General features: G+C 37.9%; 1 protein-coding gene across 1 annotated transcript in view; it reads right to left on the bottom strand.

The window, feature by feature from the left end:
• Positions 1-17497, bottom strand: part of Mctp (multiple C2 domain and transmembrane region protein) — an 80516-nt gene that overhangs the window by 45360 nt on the left and 17659 nt on the right. Inside the window, exon 3 of the mRNA XM_034970533.2 lies at positions 10856-11009. Coding sequence (XP_034826424.1) covers positions 10856-11009 — 154 coding nt within the window. The remainder of the gene's footprint in view (positions 1-10855; positions 11010-17497) is intronic.

The following is a 17497-nucleotide window of genomic DNA, read 5'->3' as shown; positions in this document are numbered from 1 at the left end:
AAGATCAAACCGAGAGCTCCTCACTCTAGTTTACTCTGTTAGTACACAGAGGTCGTTGTTCTATCATTGTATTGAGAGCCGTCCTTACACGAAAGATAATTTATGTAATGGATATAATATTACGGTTGATTTATCTTAAAACTTAGTAACCTATTCCTCCGCCCTCCGTAGAATGTCTACGAATTTGCTACGAGTGGCGTAGCGAGCCGAAACGTAAAGTTTACTTCGTTATGTTAGTAATGTTAAGTTTACTTTACATTATTTTGGCTTTACTTTAAGCGACTTGATGTTTTGCCCCTCCAGTGCATCTGTTTAGAATGCATTAATCATCATCATCATCATCATCATCATCATCATCATCTTCATCATCATCATCGTCAAACGACAGTTGTCCACTGTTGTACATAGGTATCTTGTAGGGACTTCCACAGGCCACGCAACCTGAATCCAGTGACTTTCTGCGACACGTTTGATGTCATCTGTCCACCTAGTGGGGGATCTGGCGCTTTCTCGTGCGAGGTCGCAATTCTAGCAACTTGGACCCCAACGTCTACCGGTTTCTCGAACTATGTGCCCTGCCCGTCCCAGTGTTAAAATCACCATTTGTAATATTTCGATGATTTGGAATAATAATACCAGTAGGTAGGAATTTTGTATCAGAGAATGCATTGGAGCTTTACGATCGGCCTAATTAATATGATTTCATATTATTTTAACAGTGGTTTTAATGAATATCATTAATTTATTTCATTAAATAGTTGCTATGTAGATTGTAGGTATATACCTAGTACACAAAATAATAAGCAAGTATGGTACTCGCATGCACCTATTAAAATTTGTAATCAATAATAATTATGTTAATTAATAGGTTGCTTATCAGGATACGCATTTGAATTTCCTAAAATAATAGAATAAACTCATTTATTCAAATTGGGTACCTCATTGTCCACTTTTTTGATTGCCAATTGTAGAATTTGTGAGATAATGATGTTAATGGTGATAATGGCTTAAGCTACAATGGTTCCGAACGCGTCCTGGTCTGAGAAGAAGCCCACATCAAACTCAATTATAGAATAGATACGCGGAAAATCTAAATCTTTATGGAAATGCAAGGAAACAAATTTTCACAGTAAGAAAGAAACCTGAGAAAAGGAATAGGTACCTACCTACCTACATGAAGACTTGATTTATCAGATAAGATGCTTAAATTATAATTATTATGTAGAATTCGAGCATTAGTAAAAAATACCTAACCAGAAAAAAAAATTCATACTGCTTTTCTCATGTGAGCTTTTCAAGTGAATATTCTGATAAGTACCTATATTCTGGTTATTAATTCTATCAATCATCTCAAATTCTAAACCAAAAGATCTAAGAAGAAAATGAACGGTAGCTCTTTACAATACCCTATATATATAAAAAACGAATATTATGATAAAACTGGCAAATCTAACCATACCTAATATTCATAAAATTAAAAGTAGATTAATACCTCCGTATGATAATAATAATTAAGCAATAGAAAAACTAATAAACCCATTAAATCGCTAATCATTAAATAGAATAGTGTCTATAGTTGCCTACTGTATTATTTAACTACATTAATGAACGTAAAAACGTAAATATTACTCGTACGTTTTATCGTATAGAGCCAAAAGAATGTCGTTAGAAAAAATTTACCCAGAGAGATGTATTATGTAAATGCTACCAATCCTCTTAATACTATTCCATTATTTCAACAAAAAACCAGAAATACGTAATACGAGCTGGGGTAAGATTACTTTTGATGTTCCCATGATCACAACTTGTGTCCACAAAATACACTGCATCCTTTCACATCCTTTTATCAACAAAACCACGAGAGATCAAAAACAAAAGAGTCAAAAATATTATAATTTTGTTATCTTTAACATTGATGTCACGTTCACAGATAAAATTAAACTGAATAAGCGCGCGGGAAATGTGTTAGGATGGAACACGTCTACCATCCACAATATCTCTTGGCCTACTGAATTTAGCTACTAGGGTAGCATAAAATAGTAGCTGGTGATATTGGTCGTTGAGCGTTTGCTTAAGGCCTGGTACACATTCATTTAGGGAGCTTCTGGGTTTGAATTTAGAAAACCGCAGGGGTTCTAGTCATTTCTTCTGAGTAATGACAATGTTTCGAACAGATGGTAGATATGTTGTTACATCATCAATTCAAATAAGTACAGTACACGGCAGAAAGTAATGTACATCAACCTTTAGAAGGAAATAGCAGATTTGTAGAGCATTGTCTCTGTCGTTGAGACCGACAAAAGTCATATAGGTATGATTGACAGAGACATAACGCTCTGCAAATCTGCTATCTCCTTCTAATGGCCGATGTACATTACTTTCTGCCGCGTACGCTTTTATACATAACTAGCTGCTGCCCGCGACTTCGTTCGCGTGGATTCAGTTTTTTTTAAATCCCGTGGGAACTCCTTGATTTGCCGGGATAAAACGTAGCCTATGCCGCACTCCAGGCCCTGTAACCATGCAAAAAATTACGTCGATCCCTTGTCCCGTTGCGATGTGACTGAAGGACGAACCAACAAACCAATTAACCAACATAACCAGATTGAAACCAGTCGAATCAAAGCCTAGCTCAACGGTTTATAAAACGGACTTAAAAAAGGATCAGAGTTCAAATTCCAATTATTAGACTAATTACCTACATCTTTAAACAAACAAAAGCTAGAATACCTAGCTTTTGTTAATAATAACATGCTTCGTTTTATTTTATTCATTATAGGCAAACGCATGACCACACCTGATGGAAAGTGATGCTGCGGCCTAAGATAGGACGCGTTTACCTAGAAGATGCCTATTCACTCTTGTTTTAAAGATACCCGGGTTGTAATTGGTAGGAAACACATATCGTGGAAGAGTATTCCAAACCTTAGCCATGCGTATGAGGAATGATGACGCAAAACGTTTCGTGCGTGTAGATGGGATGGTGCGTTCGTGTTAGGTTGTGTTGTGTTGCAAGGCCTTGGCCCAGGGTCAAGGGCACCGATGTGTTCGCAAGAGATCGCGGAGCCTCCCAATATGCCCTGAGTAGCTACCGAGCAGAGTCTTACATAGCCCAATATCTTTCATCAGCACGTCAAGTATCTTAAGTAGATATCCCCCGTTAACAAAATAGTTGAACTTTGTAGAAGAAAGGGATAGAGGGACTTTTATACAAAAATCGTTTTCTATGAGGCTATTCTAATAAGTAGAGTAGTATAGTAATCAAGTTGTACGCAAAAATGCTGAGCAAAATGAATTGCAGCCTGAATTTAAATTTTATTCGAAACTAGCTGATGCCCGCGACTGCATCCGCGTGGAATTAGGTTTTTAAAAAATTCCGTGGGAACTCTTTGATGACCCGGGATAAAAAGTAGCCTATGTCACCTCCATGTCTTTAACTATATCCATGCAAAAAAATCACGTCTATCCATTGCTTCGTTGCGACGTGATTAAAGGACAAACCAACAAACAAACCCACTTTCGCATTTATAATATGGGTACTGATGACTCGTGTATTACTTTGTAGGTACTACATAGAAGTCGTTGGAACTACTTGAGTCATAATCTGTAAGAAAACTCAAAATACGCAAAATTAAGTCTGGAAAACTTGAACCATAATAACGGTAGCTCTAGCTATCTTTACCCTCAAACATCTCCTTGTTATGTAACTCAACTTGTTTTTCTGAACAAAACGTATCTATAAGTCTGAAGGACACACGTTTTCTTGACACTTCGATCGCATAACGCGTGCAGCATCTAATAACTTTTGCTCAGAATCCTATAAGCCGGTTTGATATAACTACGTAAGTAACACAAACTATTTTTTCTATATATAAAAATGAATCGCTGAATGTGTTGCTAAGCGCAAATCTCGAGACCAAGCGAACCGATTTCGCTAATTCTTTTTTATAATACTCCTTGATGTACGAGGATGATTACGGAGAGAAAAATTTAAAAAATTGCCTGAAAAAGTCTAAAAACAACACTTTTCTATATTCCCATACAAAAGATTCGTAATAATACTTAAAAGTCAATTTGAACTTTAATACCATACCATAAAGTTTAAGTGTTAGTGGAGGGGTTCCGGGAAGGCAAAACAATTTAGTGACGTGTTAGGCGGTACGAAGTTCGCCGGGTCAGCTATTCATAGATTAAGGATGGGTTTGCCAAGGCTTAGGTGGCTTAGGTCCTTTTAACGTGAGGGTTGTGTAAATTGGGAAATGGCGTAACTTACTAGCGATCGCGCATATCGTATCGGTCGATTGTCCTGGTTATGTAACGTTCCAAGATGGTAAATGGATGGGACTGCTGACTTTGGAGTTCCGAATTTGGCGTTCAACTATTCTCCGTAAGTACCTCGAAGAGTATATTAATTAAGAGTCCGGTTACTAATACTAACATGTGATAATACTACTTACCTATTTGTTACTCTCCGAGTCGTATGCAGAAGGATCTGGACCGTGCAGCCCAGCGCATTATTATTATAAGAAAATCCTCGGCTAAATATGTGAGTATGTGATTAGATTAGACGGATTTCAGTAATGAGAATTTCAATTCAGTGGAAAGTCATAATCATATCATATCACCTGTCTTCGTTTTTGCCAGCGTTCTAGTTACACCCTGTATATTTTGTCTACCAAGCTACGGACTTGCGATATTACCCCTTACTAATAACAATATGCATCGTGGTCGATTAAACTTGCTTGCTCCGGTTTTGTATAGGTGTATGTATAGAATATTTAATTGAATAAGTTACGCACGTTTCACTTGAAATGCATCACACATGCTTTCTATACATAATAGAAAGCTGATGCAATTTGAAATTGAAATTTGTGTAGTCAACGCGGACGTAGTCGCGAGCATAAGCTAGTTATTATTATAATCATTGCTGTTGGAGGAAGTAAGTATATGTATAGGCTGCGACAGGCTGAGAAGGCAATCGGGGTACCTATGAGGCACTCACCCGCGCTCGCCCTTACAGATTCAACAATTTACAATCAAAAAGTTACTTTGAATACAAGCTTTGAGTTTGAGAACAATCTATGTCATATTTCAGTTTATTTACAGTAGCAAAAAGGCATAAATATTTCAGTGGTTGAAGCCTCCGTTATTTATTACACTCCGCTCAGATCCGCTCTAGGGCCTCAGGAAGCCTCAACCGAATATTAATTGCTATCTCAATCACTGAGTTTGCAGATTCCGAGTAATGAGATCTCTGATAAAAGTGTTATTGTAAGACTAGCTTATGCTCGCGACTTCGTCCGGATGGACTACAGAAATTTCAAACCTCTATTTCACCCTCTTAGGGGTTGAACTTTCAAAAATCCTTTCTTAGCGGATGCCTACATCATATAATATGGATAGTGCTACAAAATACCTATTCGTACTAACGATTCACATTCAGCGCTTTTGAAGTATCTATTTGGAGTGTAGAATTTAGTTAAATATTGAGTACGATTTCCAAATCTACGAGCATGAAAACACGAAGCATTTTCAGTTCGGCACCTACCTATCAAATACGAAAATATAAGATGGAGCCTGAAATAACGATGTGACCTTGATGTGACTATAAAGAGATACTTTGCTGTAACGTGCTGAATTCTGGAGCTGTTCTAAGGGGTACGATTTATCTAACAAGTAGAGCTACTTACTTCTGTATTATTTAAATATGTAAAAGGAAAAACTGTGTGACTGATTGATCTATCAACGTACAACTCAAACTGCTGGACGGATCTGGCTGAAATTTGGCATGCAGATAGCTATATAATGATAGTGTTCTTAATGTGGAAGTACCGACTACTTGTCTCGTACCTACCTACTTGCAAGACAAGATAAAAGATAAAATTAGATCTTCAATAAATAAATAAATAAAAATCTTTTTTATTCAAATAAACTTTTACAAGTACTTTCGAATAGTCGGATGCATCTACCACTTGTTCGGAATGCCTTTCCAATCAAATTGTAAATTCGACTAGCTTATGCCCGCGACTTCATCCGCCTGGACTACGCTCAAACCCCTATTTTACTCCCTTTCCTTTCTTAGCGGATGTCTACGTTAAAATAGCTATCAGCGCGATCCATCAAGTAGTATGAGCAGTGTGCAAATAGATCAGTCAGTGAGTCAGTCACCTTTTCCTTTTATACATATTTAGGTAGTAACTCAGAAAATAACATGAAAATCAGCACTCAGACTTTAATAATGTTTTAATTAAGTACCCTTAGCAGCTGGTATCTTTAAATTGACTGTCGGCACCAGCTGGCAGTTGCCAACACACTACTCTATCCCAGACATTTAGTTTCTCAGAAAATACATGTAACTCTCGTGGTCCTCGAATCTTGGACCATAATACTACTTATAGAATTCTACTAAAGTTAAATTTTAATTCAAAAAGTTGGTCGCGACCGTGACATCAGGCAATTTTAATCTGACATCGGAAGTGGCCGTCGACATGACCTCTACCCAGCTGTATACCCACGTCTCTGTGACTGAAGTCTGAACTGAAACGCGGAGATAAATTATCCCAGCAATAAAAATAAAAAATCGACTATAGAAATAGAAAATGTAATTTTACTCGACTTTAAAATTATTTAAAAATTATACACACATCACTATAATAGGTACATATTATGCGAAAGTGGGTTTATTCAGTAAACCAACAAACAAACACTATAAACCAACAATAAACTTTATTGGTACGACGATTTGTTATTTTATTGGTTTCTTGGCACTCCTGTACTTAATAAATTATTCATGTAGAAATTATACCTAATGCAGATATTTTGCTCTTGTTTTATCAAAAGAAGTGGGGAGTGCAATATGATAAATATTTAAGTAGGGTTTACTTGGTTCTTGGTTCCTGCCAGATTTTAATAAATTCAAGTCCTTGGCTGAAATCCAGGCTTGTTCTCGTTTTGATTGTAAATAAAGAGATAATTATTATACTTTTCACACGATACGCAATACTAATGCCTATTATTTACTGCTTTATATTGGCGATTTTGACTGTTGAAATAAGCAGTAATATATTCGGGCGGTCGAGGGTTCGATCCCGAGCACGCACCTCTAACTTTTCGGTGTTACATGCGTTTTAATCAGTTTTTAAAATACTTATCACTTGCTTTAACGATGAAGGAAATATCGTGAGGAACCTTGCATGTCTGAGAGTTTTCTGAAAGGTGTGTGATGTCTGCCAATCTGCACTTGGCCCAGCGTTAAGAACTTTAGGCAAAACCCTTCTCATTCTAAGAGGAGACCTGTGCTATCCCTTGACTCCAATTTCATTTAGCGGTAACGTTAACATTTCATTTGTGAAACTGGTATTTTAAAGTAATTTTTTTCCTTTAAAAAGCTTCAATGGAACGCCCATATATCAACACTTGCTGGTAAACTCAGCTCTGCTGCTTATGCTGTTAGAAAGATTCGACAGGTAACTGACGTGGAAACTGCAAAAATTGTGTATTTTGCCTATTTCCACAGTATTATGTCTTACGGAGTCTTGCTGTGGGGTAAAGCGGCAGATATTGGGAAAATATTCGTATTACAAAAAAGGGCAATACGTGCAATTTATAATTTAAAACCGCGCGATTCCCTACGAGAGATATTTAAGGAAATAGGTATTCTTACAGTAGCTTCCCAATATATTTGCAATAATATAATTTTTGTACGACAAAACATTCACAGTTACAAAAAAATCAATGATCTCCATGATAGGCAAACTAGAAACAAAAATAAGCTCGCTACTCCTGCGCTCCGCCTGTGGAAGGTGCGAAAGTCATTTGTGGGAATGGAAATTTGACTCGCTCCAGCAATGCACGGGGCTGCAATGGCTTGTATAGTACGGTATAATAACATTGTAAATTGAAAACTAAAAAGTGCAACCGCCGAGTTTCTTGCTGGTTCTTCTCGGTAGGAACGGCATTCCGAACCAGTGGTAAATTAAACCTGACTATTCATAAGCACTTTTAAAAAGTTTACATGAATAAAAAAACATTCTATTCTATTCTATTCTATTCCTCCTTTTCTCCATATACGTGGTAAGGTATAAAAGCTTTATACAAAGGTAAGTGTATAAATGTACAAAATTTTCTCTCATCTAATAGATATTCCATTGTTTTCGACAACAATGGCCCGCGCCACGGTCTAGGTCAGCCGGTTGACCTACGTGATGTAATGCAGAATAATCTGTCACGAACATGAATAGATCTCTTAGTAATTTGACACCACGAATTTATGAACTCCTTAATTGAGCAGAAGCAATCAGTTAAGGCGAAAAATAAAGAGTAATGCTAATGAAATAAAAACCTAATTCCACGCGTGCGTCAGCTAGTATAGGTTATATATTATAACTAACAGACGAAACTAACGAAAATAACGAAACGAAAATAAGTTACCGGTATTATTAAGATAATTATTGTGAATTATGTGGGGAAAAATCCTTGTTTAGTTGGAAACATCAGAGAAAGGTTAAAAATTTAAAAGTTTTTTATTTTATTAGGTCGGAAAAAATTGTCCTATCTGAGAGCTTCTGTGACGTGAACTGCTTAAGTACGAGTACACGAAAATTATGTACTCGTATATGGCGGAATAGTTCTTCTCAAGCTATCCGAGCAAAGTTGGGCGGATCGCTAGTAGGTAGGTATACTCTACAGTCTACAGAATCAGATATTCTATTGTTGTCTACAAGTATAAGGCCCGCGGCGCGGTCTAGGTCAGTCGATTGACCTGCATGATGTAATGCATCTGGTCTCGAATAGATCTCGGAGCACGTCTGACGCGATCAATAGCTGCGGTGACGTCACGATCTGCTTAACAGCTCTAAATAACTATAATTTCAATTTATTAGCGCCCACACAAAGTAATGTATGAAGTCATATTGTAATCACAATCCTATCCGTTGTTCTATTTCGGCGTGATTGAACCAGAACCTCATCATCATCATGATCAACCCATCGCCGGCTCACTACAGAGTACGGGTCTCCTCTTAGAGTGAGAAGGGTTTTGGCCATAGTCTACCACGCTGGCCAAGTGCAGATTGGCAGACTTCAAACACCTTAGAGAACATTATGGAGAACTCTTAGGCATGCTGGTTTCCTCACGATATTTTCTTTACCGTTAAAGCAAGTGATATTTTAATTACTTAAAAACGCACATATAACTCTGAAAGTTAGAGGTGCGTGCCCGGGATCGAACCCCCGACCTCCGATTGGAAGGGGGACGTCCTAACCACTAGGCTACCACAGCTTCTAGATGATACCTACTTAGTTGTTTTTCATCCTAAGTAGATGGAGCAACATGCTTTGAATGGAGTGTGCCTTTATGAATAAGGCTAGCTTTAATTTAAGTTAGAATCTACAGAATTTTTGAGTTGAGTTGAGTTGGTGTCAAGTCTGTGTAATGTGCGAAGAGTTGTGATTTGGGAAGTTCCGTTACTAAACAGAAAAGCACTGATACCTCCAGTGTCGGTACATAGGAACTACCGGTAGATTTGAAGACAACCTAGACCTCTAGTATTTTAGTTCACGAACTTCTAAGAAGATGGCATTTCAATGTTAGAACCTACTGATTAGAAAATCATCTTTAGAAATTACCACCTATTTGTTGAATCATTTTTCTTGTAATCACAAAAGTACGAAGCCGTAAAGCTATAAAATTATACCAATAATAATTCTTAACTAGATCCGTTAATGTAGGATGAACCGCTTATGCCATCTAGAACTGTTCTATGAAACTATAGCTATCAAAATCTTTACTAGATGGCGTTAGTATTAGTAGTACCTATTTTAGTGTACCCTCAGTTTGTTTAGCAATAATATTATGAATGGCGACCTCTTGAACTCTAACGCCGTCCCCAACCATTTACCACAAAGCAAATCAACAATTCGCATTGCATAACTAGATGTCGTTAAAGTAGGATGCACCACGTACGCCAACTAGAGCTCTGTGAAACTATAGTTACCAAAACCTTTACTAGGTGGCGCTAGTAGTACTGATGGTTTGTTAAAAGTAATATGAATGGTGACCTCTTGAACTCTCACCCCATCTCCAATTCTCCACCTCTTTACTACAAAGCAAAATCAACAATGCGCGTTGCGTAACCAATTAATGGCGTTGAGAGTCGAAACTGAATCGCTTTTCATGTTCTATGGCGTTTATATATGGCTTACTTTTTTCAGTCCTTGCACTTTGTAGGTAGGAAAAACGATCTTAACGCTATAGTAATAGAAACTTTAAACATTAGCACCTTATACCCTTTGATAGCATGGTTGGAACAAATTATTTTTCATAGCACATTACAGGTTTCATAAGGATCCTTTCGAAATGTAGGTTTATTGTTTCCTGTTTCCTTCATCTTACGAAAGAACTTTTAATGTTTTCAGAGCTTTGAAAATTGAAACCACGTTTTATTAACAGCTGAAAGGTTTGTTGCTCAATATTTACCGAACTTTGTTTTCAAGCTGATCTCCTTTCTTGTAATAAACTTTTTAAAGCTTTGTGTTTGTTAACGATTACAAATCTTTTAGCAATTTTGTGAAAAAGAAGGTGCTTACGACTTTCCTTTTCGCAACCGCATTTTTCCTCCATAAAAAGACCATTTTCATTTACTTGTGGATAAGTAAGTTATGCTAGCCATAAGTATAACATTTTCTTTTGATAGCCTTCATACTTCATACTTCATGCCTTTAGCCTTACTATTTTAGGTACCATCATACAAACTCTGTTAAAAATTTAAAATTTAAAAAAATTGCCCCCCGCTGGACATGCATGCTGCTTTATTCTTTCTGCGGTCCCAGTGACTTTTAACTAGTGTTTTCTTACCTTTCTTCCCGCGCCGTGGTGACGTTGCTGGCGTGCTGTGCTCGGAGCTCTGGTCTGCCGCGTACTCCGTGCCGCTGCTGTCATGACCGGGAGCGAGGGAGAAGACTGTCCCCGCGGGACATCTCTCTTTACTCTTGCTGCGGTGCCAGCGACTCTAGAATCAAAATATTTGTATGGCTAATCCAGAAAATACCTATACACTCTGGCCTTGGAACTTATACGTGGCAAGAAATACGGAGGCCGGAAGGTAGTTTTTCAAATTTATATACATACTAGCTTATGCTCGTTCGTGGACTACACAAATTTCAAACCCTATTTTACCCACTTAGGGGTTGAATTTTCAAAAATCCTTTATTAGCGGATACCTACGTCATAATAGCTATCTGCATGCAAAATTTCAACCTGGTCCGTCGAGTAGTTTCAGCTGTGCGTTGATAGATCAGTCAGTCAGTCACCTTTTCCTTTTATATATTTAGACTAGCTTATGCTCGCGACTTCGTCCGCGTGGACTATACAAATTTCAAACATCTATTTCACCCCCTTAGGGGTTGAATTTTCAAAAATCCTTTCTTAGCGGACGTCTACATCATAATAGCTAGCTGCATGCGAAATTTCAGCCCAATCCGTCCAGTAGTTTGAGCTGTGCGTTGATAGATCAGTCAGTCAGTCAGTCAGTCAGTCAGTCAGTCAGTCAGTCACCTTTTCCTTTTATATATATAGATATAGATAAACTTGAAGCGCAATGCGCGGAAAAACCAAACGAATTATTATAGTCTACGTCATCTGCAGGCTGTCTTAAAGGCTTCGCTCACTATTTAATCCGTTGCGCGCTCTATAGGTATGTATAATCCTATTTATGAGCGTCAGTATTTGAAAACAAAGTTTATATAGGTAATTATCCTGTCTAAAAATCTAAATATACAAGAAGAAAAGTCCTGTCTCACGCCCTCAACACGACCTTTTTTGCACAGTGGTTTATTTTATCAGTTGAAAAGAAAGAGCAACCGCCGAGTAGGTATGTGCCCTGCTGGCCACTTCAGCTTCGCAACCTGCTGAACTTGGTTGATCACGTAGAAGAACTCTACGGCGTAGAGTTTTTCTACGTGATCGTAGAGTCTACGCCATAGCTCTTTTCACGGCCCGCTGAGTGACTCTAATTGGTGCCATACAACCATTGCTGTCGGAGGAATTTACAGACCTATAACTGTGGATACAACCAACGAAAAAAAATTTGAGCTATAAGCAATGTTAACGAGAAAAGTTTGAAGGCCGATTTTTGTTCAGTACAGTTAGTATAAGATTTCATAGTTTTAAAAATACCAAAGTCGAAATCGACTGTTTCCATACATCTACAGGCAGCGACACAGCGGAAATATTGCGAACTAAAGATGATCGAGTGTTTGCGAGTATAGCTTTCAACTTTACGATACCAATTACCACATAACTACGTCACCATCGAGAATGGTTTGCGTTTACCTACACCAATACCAATATCGAGTAATTTGGCAGTACGAGTCCTAAGTTTGACGTCCTAAAACTAGTAAATGACGTCATTTTCGCTTATGGATACGAGTCGATAGTCGAATTGTAACTCACCAAAAAATACTCGGTGAGAGAAGCGTGAAAGCTTATTGATAATTAAACAAAATGATGAAATTTAATAAGTGAAGTGCCTTAATTTGCCCACGGAGGCAAGGAGAATGTTTGGGAAGGTAGTCAAAGCTAACCGTCGTGATTGTGTAACTTAAATTTGGTTCAGCGGCGTAATTTGTGATGTGCGCAGTGTATCGGTCAAAGAAACAGGTTCTCACATAGCCCAAACCCTCCAGCAAGTTGAAGTGACAGTGAACAATCCATGCATGTCGTACTGGGTTGAGCATCCGTCAAAGAAACAGGTTCTCACATAGCCCAAACCCCCCCGTAAGTTGAAGTGGCAGTGAACAATCCTTGCCTGTCGTACTGGGTTGAGCATCCGTCAAAGAAACAGGTTCTCACATAGTCGAAACCCCCCAGCAAGTTGAAGTGGCAGTGAACAATCCATGCCTGTCGTACTGGGTTGAGCATCCGTCAAAGAAACAGGTTCTCACATAGTCGAAACCCCCCAACAAGTTGAAGTGGCAGTGAACAATCCATGCCTGTCGTACTGGGTTGAGCATCCGTCAAAGAAACAGGTTCTCAAATAGTCGAAACCCCCCAACAAGTTGAAGTGGCAGTGAACAATCCATGCCTGTCGTACTGGGTTGAGCATCCGTCAAAGAAACAGGTTCTCACATAGTCGAAACCCCCCAGCAAGTTGAAGTGGCAGTGAACAATCCATGCCTGTCGTACTTGGTTGAGCATCCGTCAAAGAAACAGGTTCTCACATAGTCGAAACCACCCAGCAAGTTGAAGTGGCAGTGAACAATCCATGCCTGCGTTCCTACTGAGTTGAGATTTGGTACCACAGCATACCTACAAGTACCTAGTGGGGTACCGACCGATGGACCGTTCATATTATAGAGTAGGTACCTAACGTGAAGTGGCTGAATGAGGATGCCTCAAGACTGGATGTAGAAGACAGACATCCACAGGCTAAAATGATAGATAATGATAATAGTGCATCTCGGATGAATCATTTTGTGCAGCGATGACTGGATGTAGAAGACAGACATCCACAGGCTAAAATGATAGATAATGATAATAGTGCATCTCGGATGAATCATTTTGTGCAGCGATGATTGGATGTAGAAGACAGACATCCACAGGCTAAAATGATAGATAATGATAATAGTGCATCTCGGATGAATCATTTTGTGCAGCTATGACTGGATGTAGAAGACAGACATCCACAGGCTAAAATGATAGATAATGATAATAGTGCATCTCGGATGAATCATTTTGTGCAGCGATGACTGGATGTAGAAGACAGACATCCACAGGCTAAAATGATAGATAATGATAATAGTGCATCTCGGATGAATCATTTTGTGCAGCGATGATTGGATGTAGAAGACAGACATCCACAGGCTAAAATGATAGATAATGATAATAGTGCATCTCGGATGAATCATTTTGTGCAGCGATGACTGGATGTAGAAGACAGACATCCACAGGCTAAAATGATAGATAATGATAATAGTGCATCTCGGATGAATCATTTTGTGCAGCGATGATTGGATGTAGAAGACAGACATCCACAGGCTAAAATGATAGATAATGATAATAGTGCATCTCGGATGAATCATTTTGTGCAGCGATAGCCATCCATACATATAGCTCGCAGAATGCATTTACTTGTAGCGTTGTAAGATCGATCACAAAGAGTATGTCACACCTTGATCATTGAGGCAAAGGTAAGATATGCACAATTTATTACCTACCTATACCTAGGTACCTAATACCTACATAATATTATTCTAAGCCTTATGGGTAGGTACATCAAACGTGTGGCTCAAATTTCCTACTAAGTAGGTGCCTACTTACATTAATTTATGATTCAATTATACATATAAGTTGGTACCTACATCTGATAAAATCAACCCATTTTTTCACCAGAATAGAAACCTAGGTAGGTACCTACCTACCAGGTATATTAAGAAACATACATACAATAACAGAAAATACCTACCTACTACCTACCATTACTTGCATCCATTCACAAACAAGAAAGTAGGTACTTAATTTATCTATATATAAAAAAGGAAAAGCTGACTGACTGATCTATCTAATTGAAATTTGTGTAGTCCTCGCGGACAAAATCGCGGGCACAATCTAGTATAGAAGGGTATAAGTTAGTAAAATTTTGTATGAAATGGACCTACCTACCAAATTTAGCTAGCTTATTATATTAAGTATTTTTCTAAAATAAATTATTATTTTCAGGTTGCAGATCATCTATGGTACCTAACCTATACTTACCAGATTATGTTGCCTATCTTCCAGCTACCTAAGCTAGGGCCACTAGAACCTAACTTAATTCAAGAGTCAAGACTGCAACTAACCTGGGGGTCATCAGACTTGTAGAATACCTATATAATTTGAACTGTTTATGATGTACCTACTTAAATACACCTTATGAATTTTACAGCTGATGTAAAATACTTATACGCATACCTACCTACTTATAGTATCTAATTTAAATTTAAACAAAAGAATTTAATTTGTTTTATTTCATCCTAAAAAAAGTAAGTTTTCAGATGATACTAATAATAGTTAAAAAGTATCCTGGAATTTGCCTGCCTGGATATTTCCGGGAATCTATGATCAAAACTAAATTAAAATGACAGGTTTATGTGTATTGCTGTTCCTTTCATAAGCTCCCTGCACTGCAGAAAAGGATAGCAATACATTTAGACCTCGTCTAACAGAATTAGCCACACTGTCCCCAACTGTTTGTGCACCAAGTCTCATCAAAATCGGTTCAACACTTCAAAGATTAGCTCACAATTTTTTTAATTATGAGCTTATTGAGAACGTAACAGGCAATTTTCAATTTTGTTTATTTGTATGAACATTTTGAAACGTGCAGCCTTGATGGGGGTAGCTGAGGTAAAAGGGAGGGGAGGGAAATCATTCCCTTGGAAGGAGTGATTTTCCGCCGGGGATGTATACTTTTTTAAATGATTTTTAATTTTGATAAAATTGTCATTGACTTAAAACAGCCTCGGTAGGGGGCGGCGGGGTAAGTCAACCCCTTCACTCCTTCAGCCAGAGACTCACTCACGTTTTGTATGGATGAATCCAGAGACTCCGGAACGTCCCTATCTCCTCTTCTTTTCTCCATCAAGGCGGCAAGTCTCAAAAGCTAGCCCGTTGTATGTAGGTATGAATTAAAATGCCTATAAAAGAATCTTATGGCATGACTAGCTATAAAAACACTATGTTCATAATAGAAAAGCAGAGACAAAAAACATTTTATTTACTATTAAATTTTTATATTGTTATAAAACTGTAGTTTGTTGCGCAGTGTTACTGCACTTAGATGACTTATGAGGATTCTGTAGAGTGTAGTCTTGATGCAGCAAAATCAACTTGCATTCTTCTAACAAAGTGGATTAGGCAGGTGGTGTGGTCATTCACAGGCTGTTAACATAACGTAACTAACTGGTCCACAGTTATCACTGAAAAAATAGAAATTATTGATCTTTAATTTTTTAAATTGCTAATTAGACAAGAACTATTCTTCTTATTTTACTATCTATCTTAATGAGGTCTAAGTTTTATTTATAATATTAATTAATAAGTAGATGATGCCCGTGACTTTATCCGCGCTGATTTAAAGGGTAAAAGTAGCCTATCTCCTTCTCCAGCATGTAACAAAGCTCCACACTAAATAATTTATACTCGCAACTTCATTTATCTTGTGGGAACTGTTCGATTTTCAGAGCCTAGTTTATTTAAAAAATAAGCTATATCCATCCCCAGGATGAAAGATCTTTGTACCTTTTGTCAAAATTGGTTGAACGGATGAGCTGTAAAAAGCCAGCAGATAGATAGACAGATAACCTTTATACATACACTAAAATACAGCTCAAACTCAAGGTCCCGAACTTAATTACATGTCTTAAACAAAGAAAACTGAATTGATTATTAAAGAGTTGCCTTTCTGTAATAGATTACCTAGATGTTTTATTGCAACTTTAACTTCAGTGTACCACAAGATTATGTCTAAAATGTGTTGTCATTTATCAAGCGGTCAGTAGTCAAAACTGTTCTAACAAATATAATTATTAATGATGGCTCAGCCCTTTTTGAACTCATTTAATGCTAGGTACCTAGTAGACAGTAATTATTTAAGTAGGTAGGTACATATGAAGTTATGTTATGATTTAACTATACTCTTCAAACCTGGCCACTTGTCTATGTGTCAGAATTCAGATCAAGAGATTTGTATTACCTAGTAATTAGTACATTATGTGAGCGTGATCCGAAGAGAGAGAGTAAACTTACTTAAGGTCGTCAGTCTAGCGGGTTGGAGGTCGTCCCACACTGCGCTTGCTGATACGCGGTCTCCACTTCAGAACACGTCTGCCCCATCGGTTCTGCGGCAGACGTGGCCTGCCCACTGCCAGTACAGATTTCTAATTCGTTGGGCTATGTCAGTCACTCTGGTCATCCAACGGATTTCGTTGTTACGGATTTTGTCCCTCAGAGTTACCCAACATAGCCCGCTAAGCGACTTTGAACTTGTGGACAAGGCCAACTGTCAGTGTCCACGTTTCAGCACCATACGTCATCACAGGTAGGACACATTCATTAAAGACTTTCGTCTTTAGGCTTTGGGGTATCGACGAATTGAAGACTTGACGCAATTTTCCAAATGCTGCCCAGCCCAGCTTATTTTTCTGTCAGCTTCCTTGTCGAAGTTGTTTCTACAAAGTTGTATTACGTACAATAATATATACCTAATAATCAGTAAAACTTCAGTTTTCTAGTTAAAACTAAAGCGATTGTTCCGTTTGTTTCAGTCTCAACTCTCAGTTTCAGTTATGATAAAAGGTTATGTTGGTTTCGTTGGTTTGTTTTGATTTTTTTTTTTACTGACAATGACAGAGTAACAGACTAGAAAGCGGTAACTTTTTTTTTAATCTGATGAAAATTTGGCTCTGGACACAAGTTTCTTGAGGTTTTTAGTGATCTTAGACAAATTACCATAGACACACA

This window comes from Maniola hyperantus, chromosome 7, assembly GCF_902806685.2.
Source record: "Maniola hyperantus chromosome 7, iAphHyp1.2, whole genome shotgun sequence".
Classification (NCBI taxonomy): Eukaryota; Metazoa; Arthropoda; class Insecta; order Lepidoptera; family Nymphalidae; genus Maniola; species Maniola hyperantus.
The sequence above is the reverse complement of the archived record's forward strand: the minus strand, read 5'-3'. Positions and strand labels throughout refer to the sequence as shown.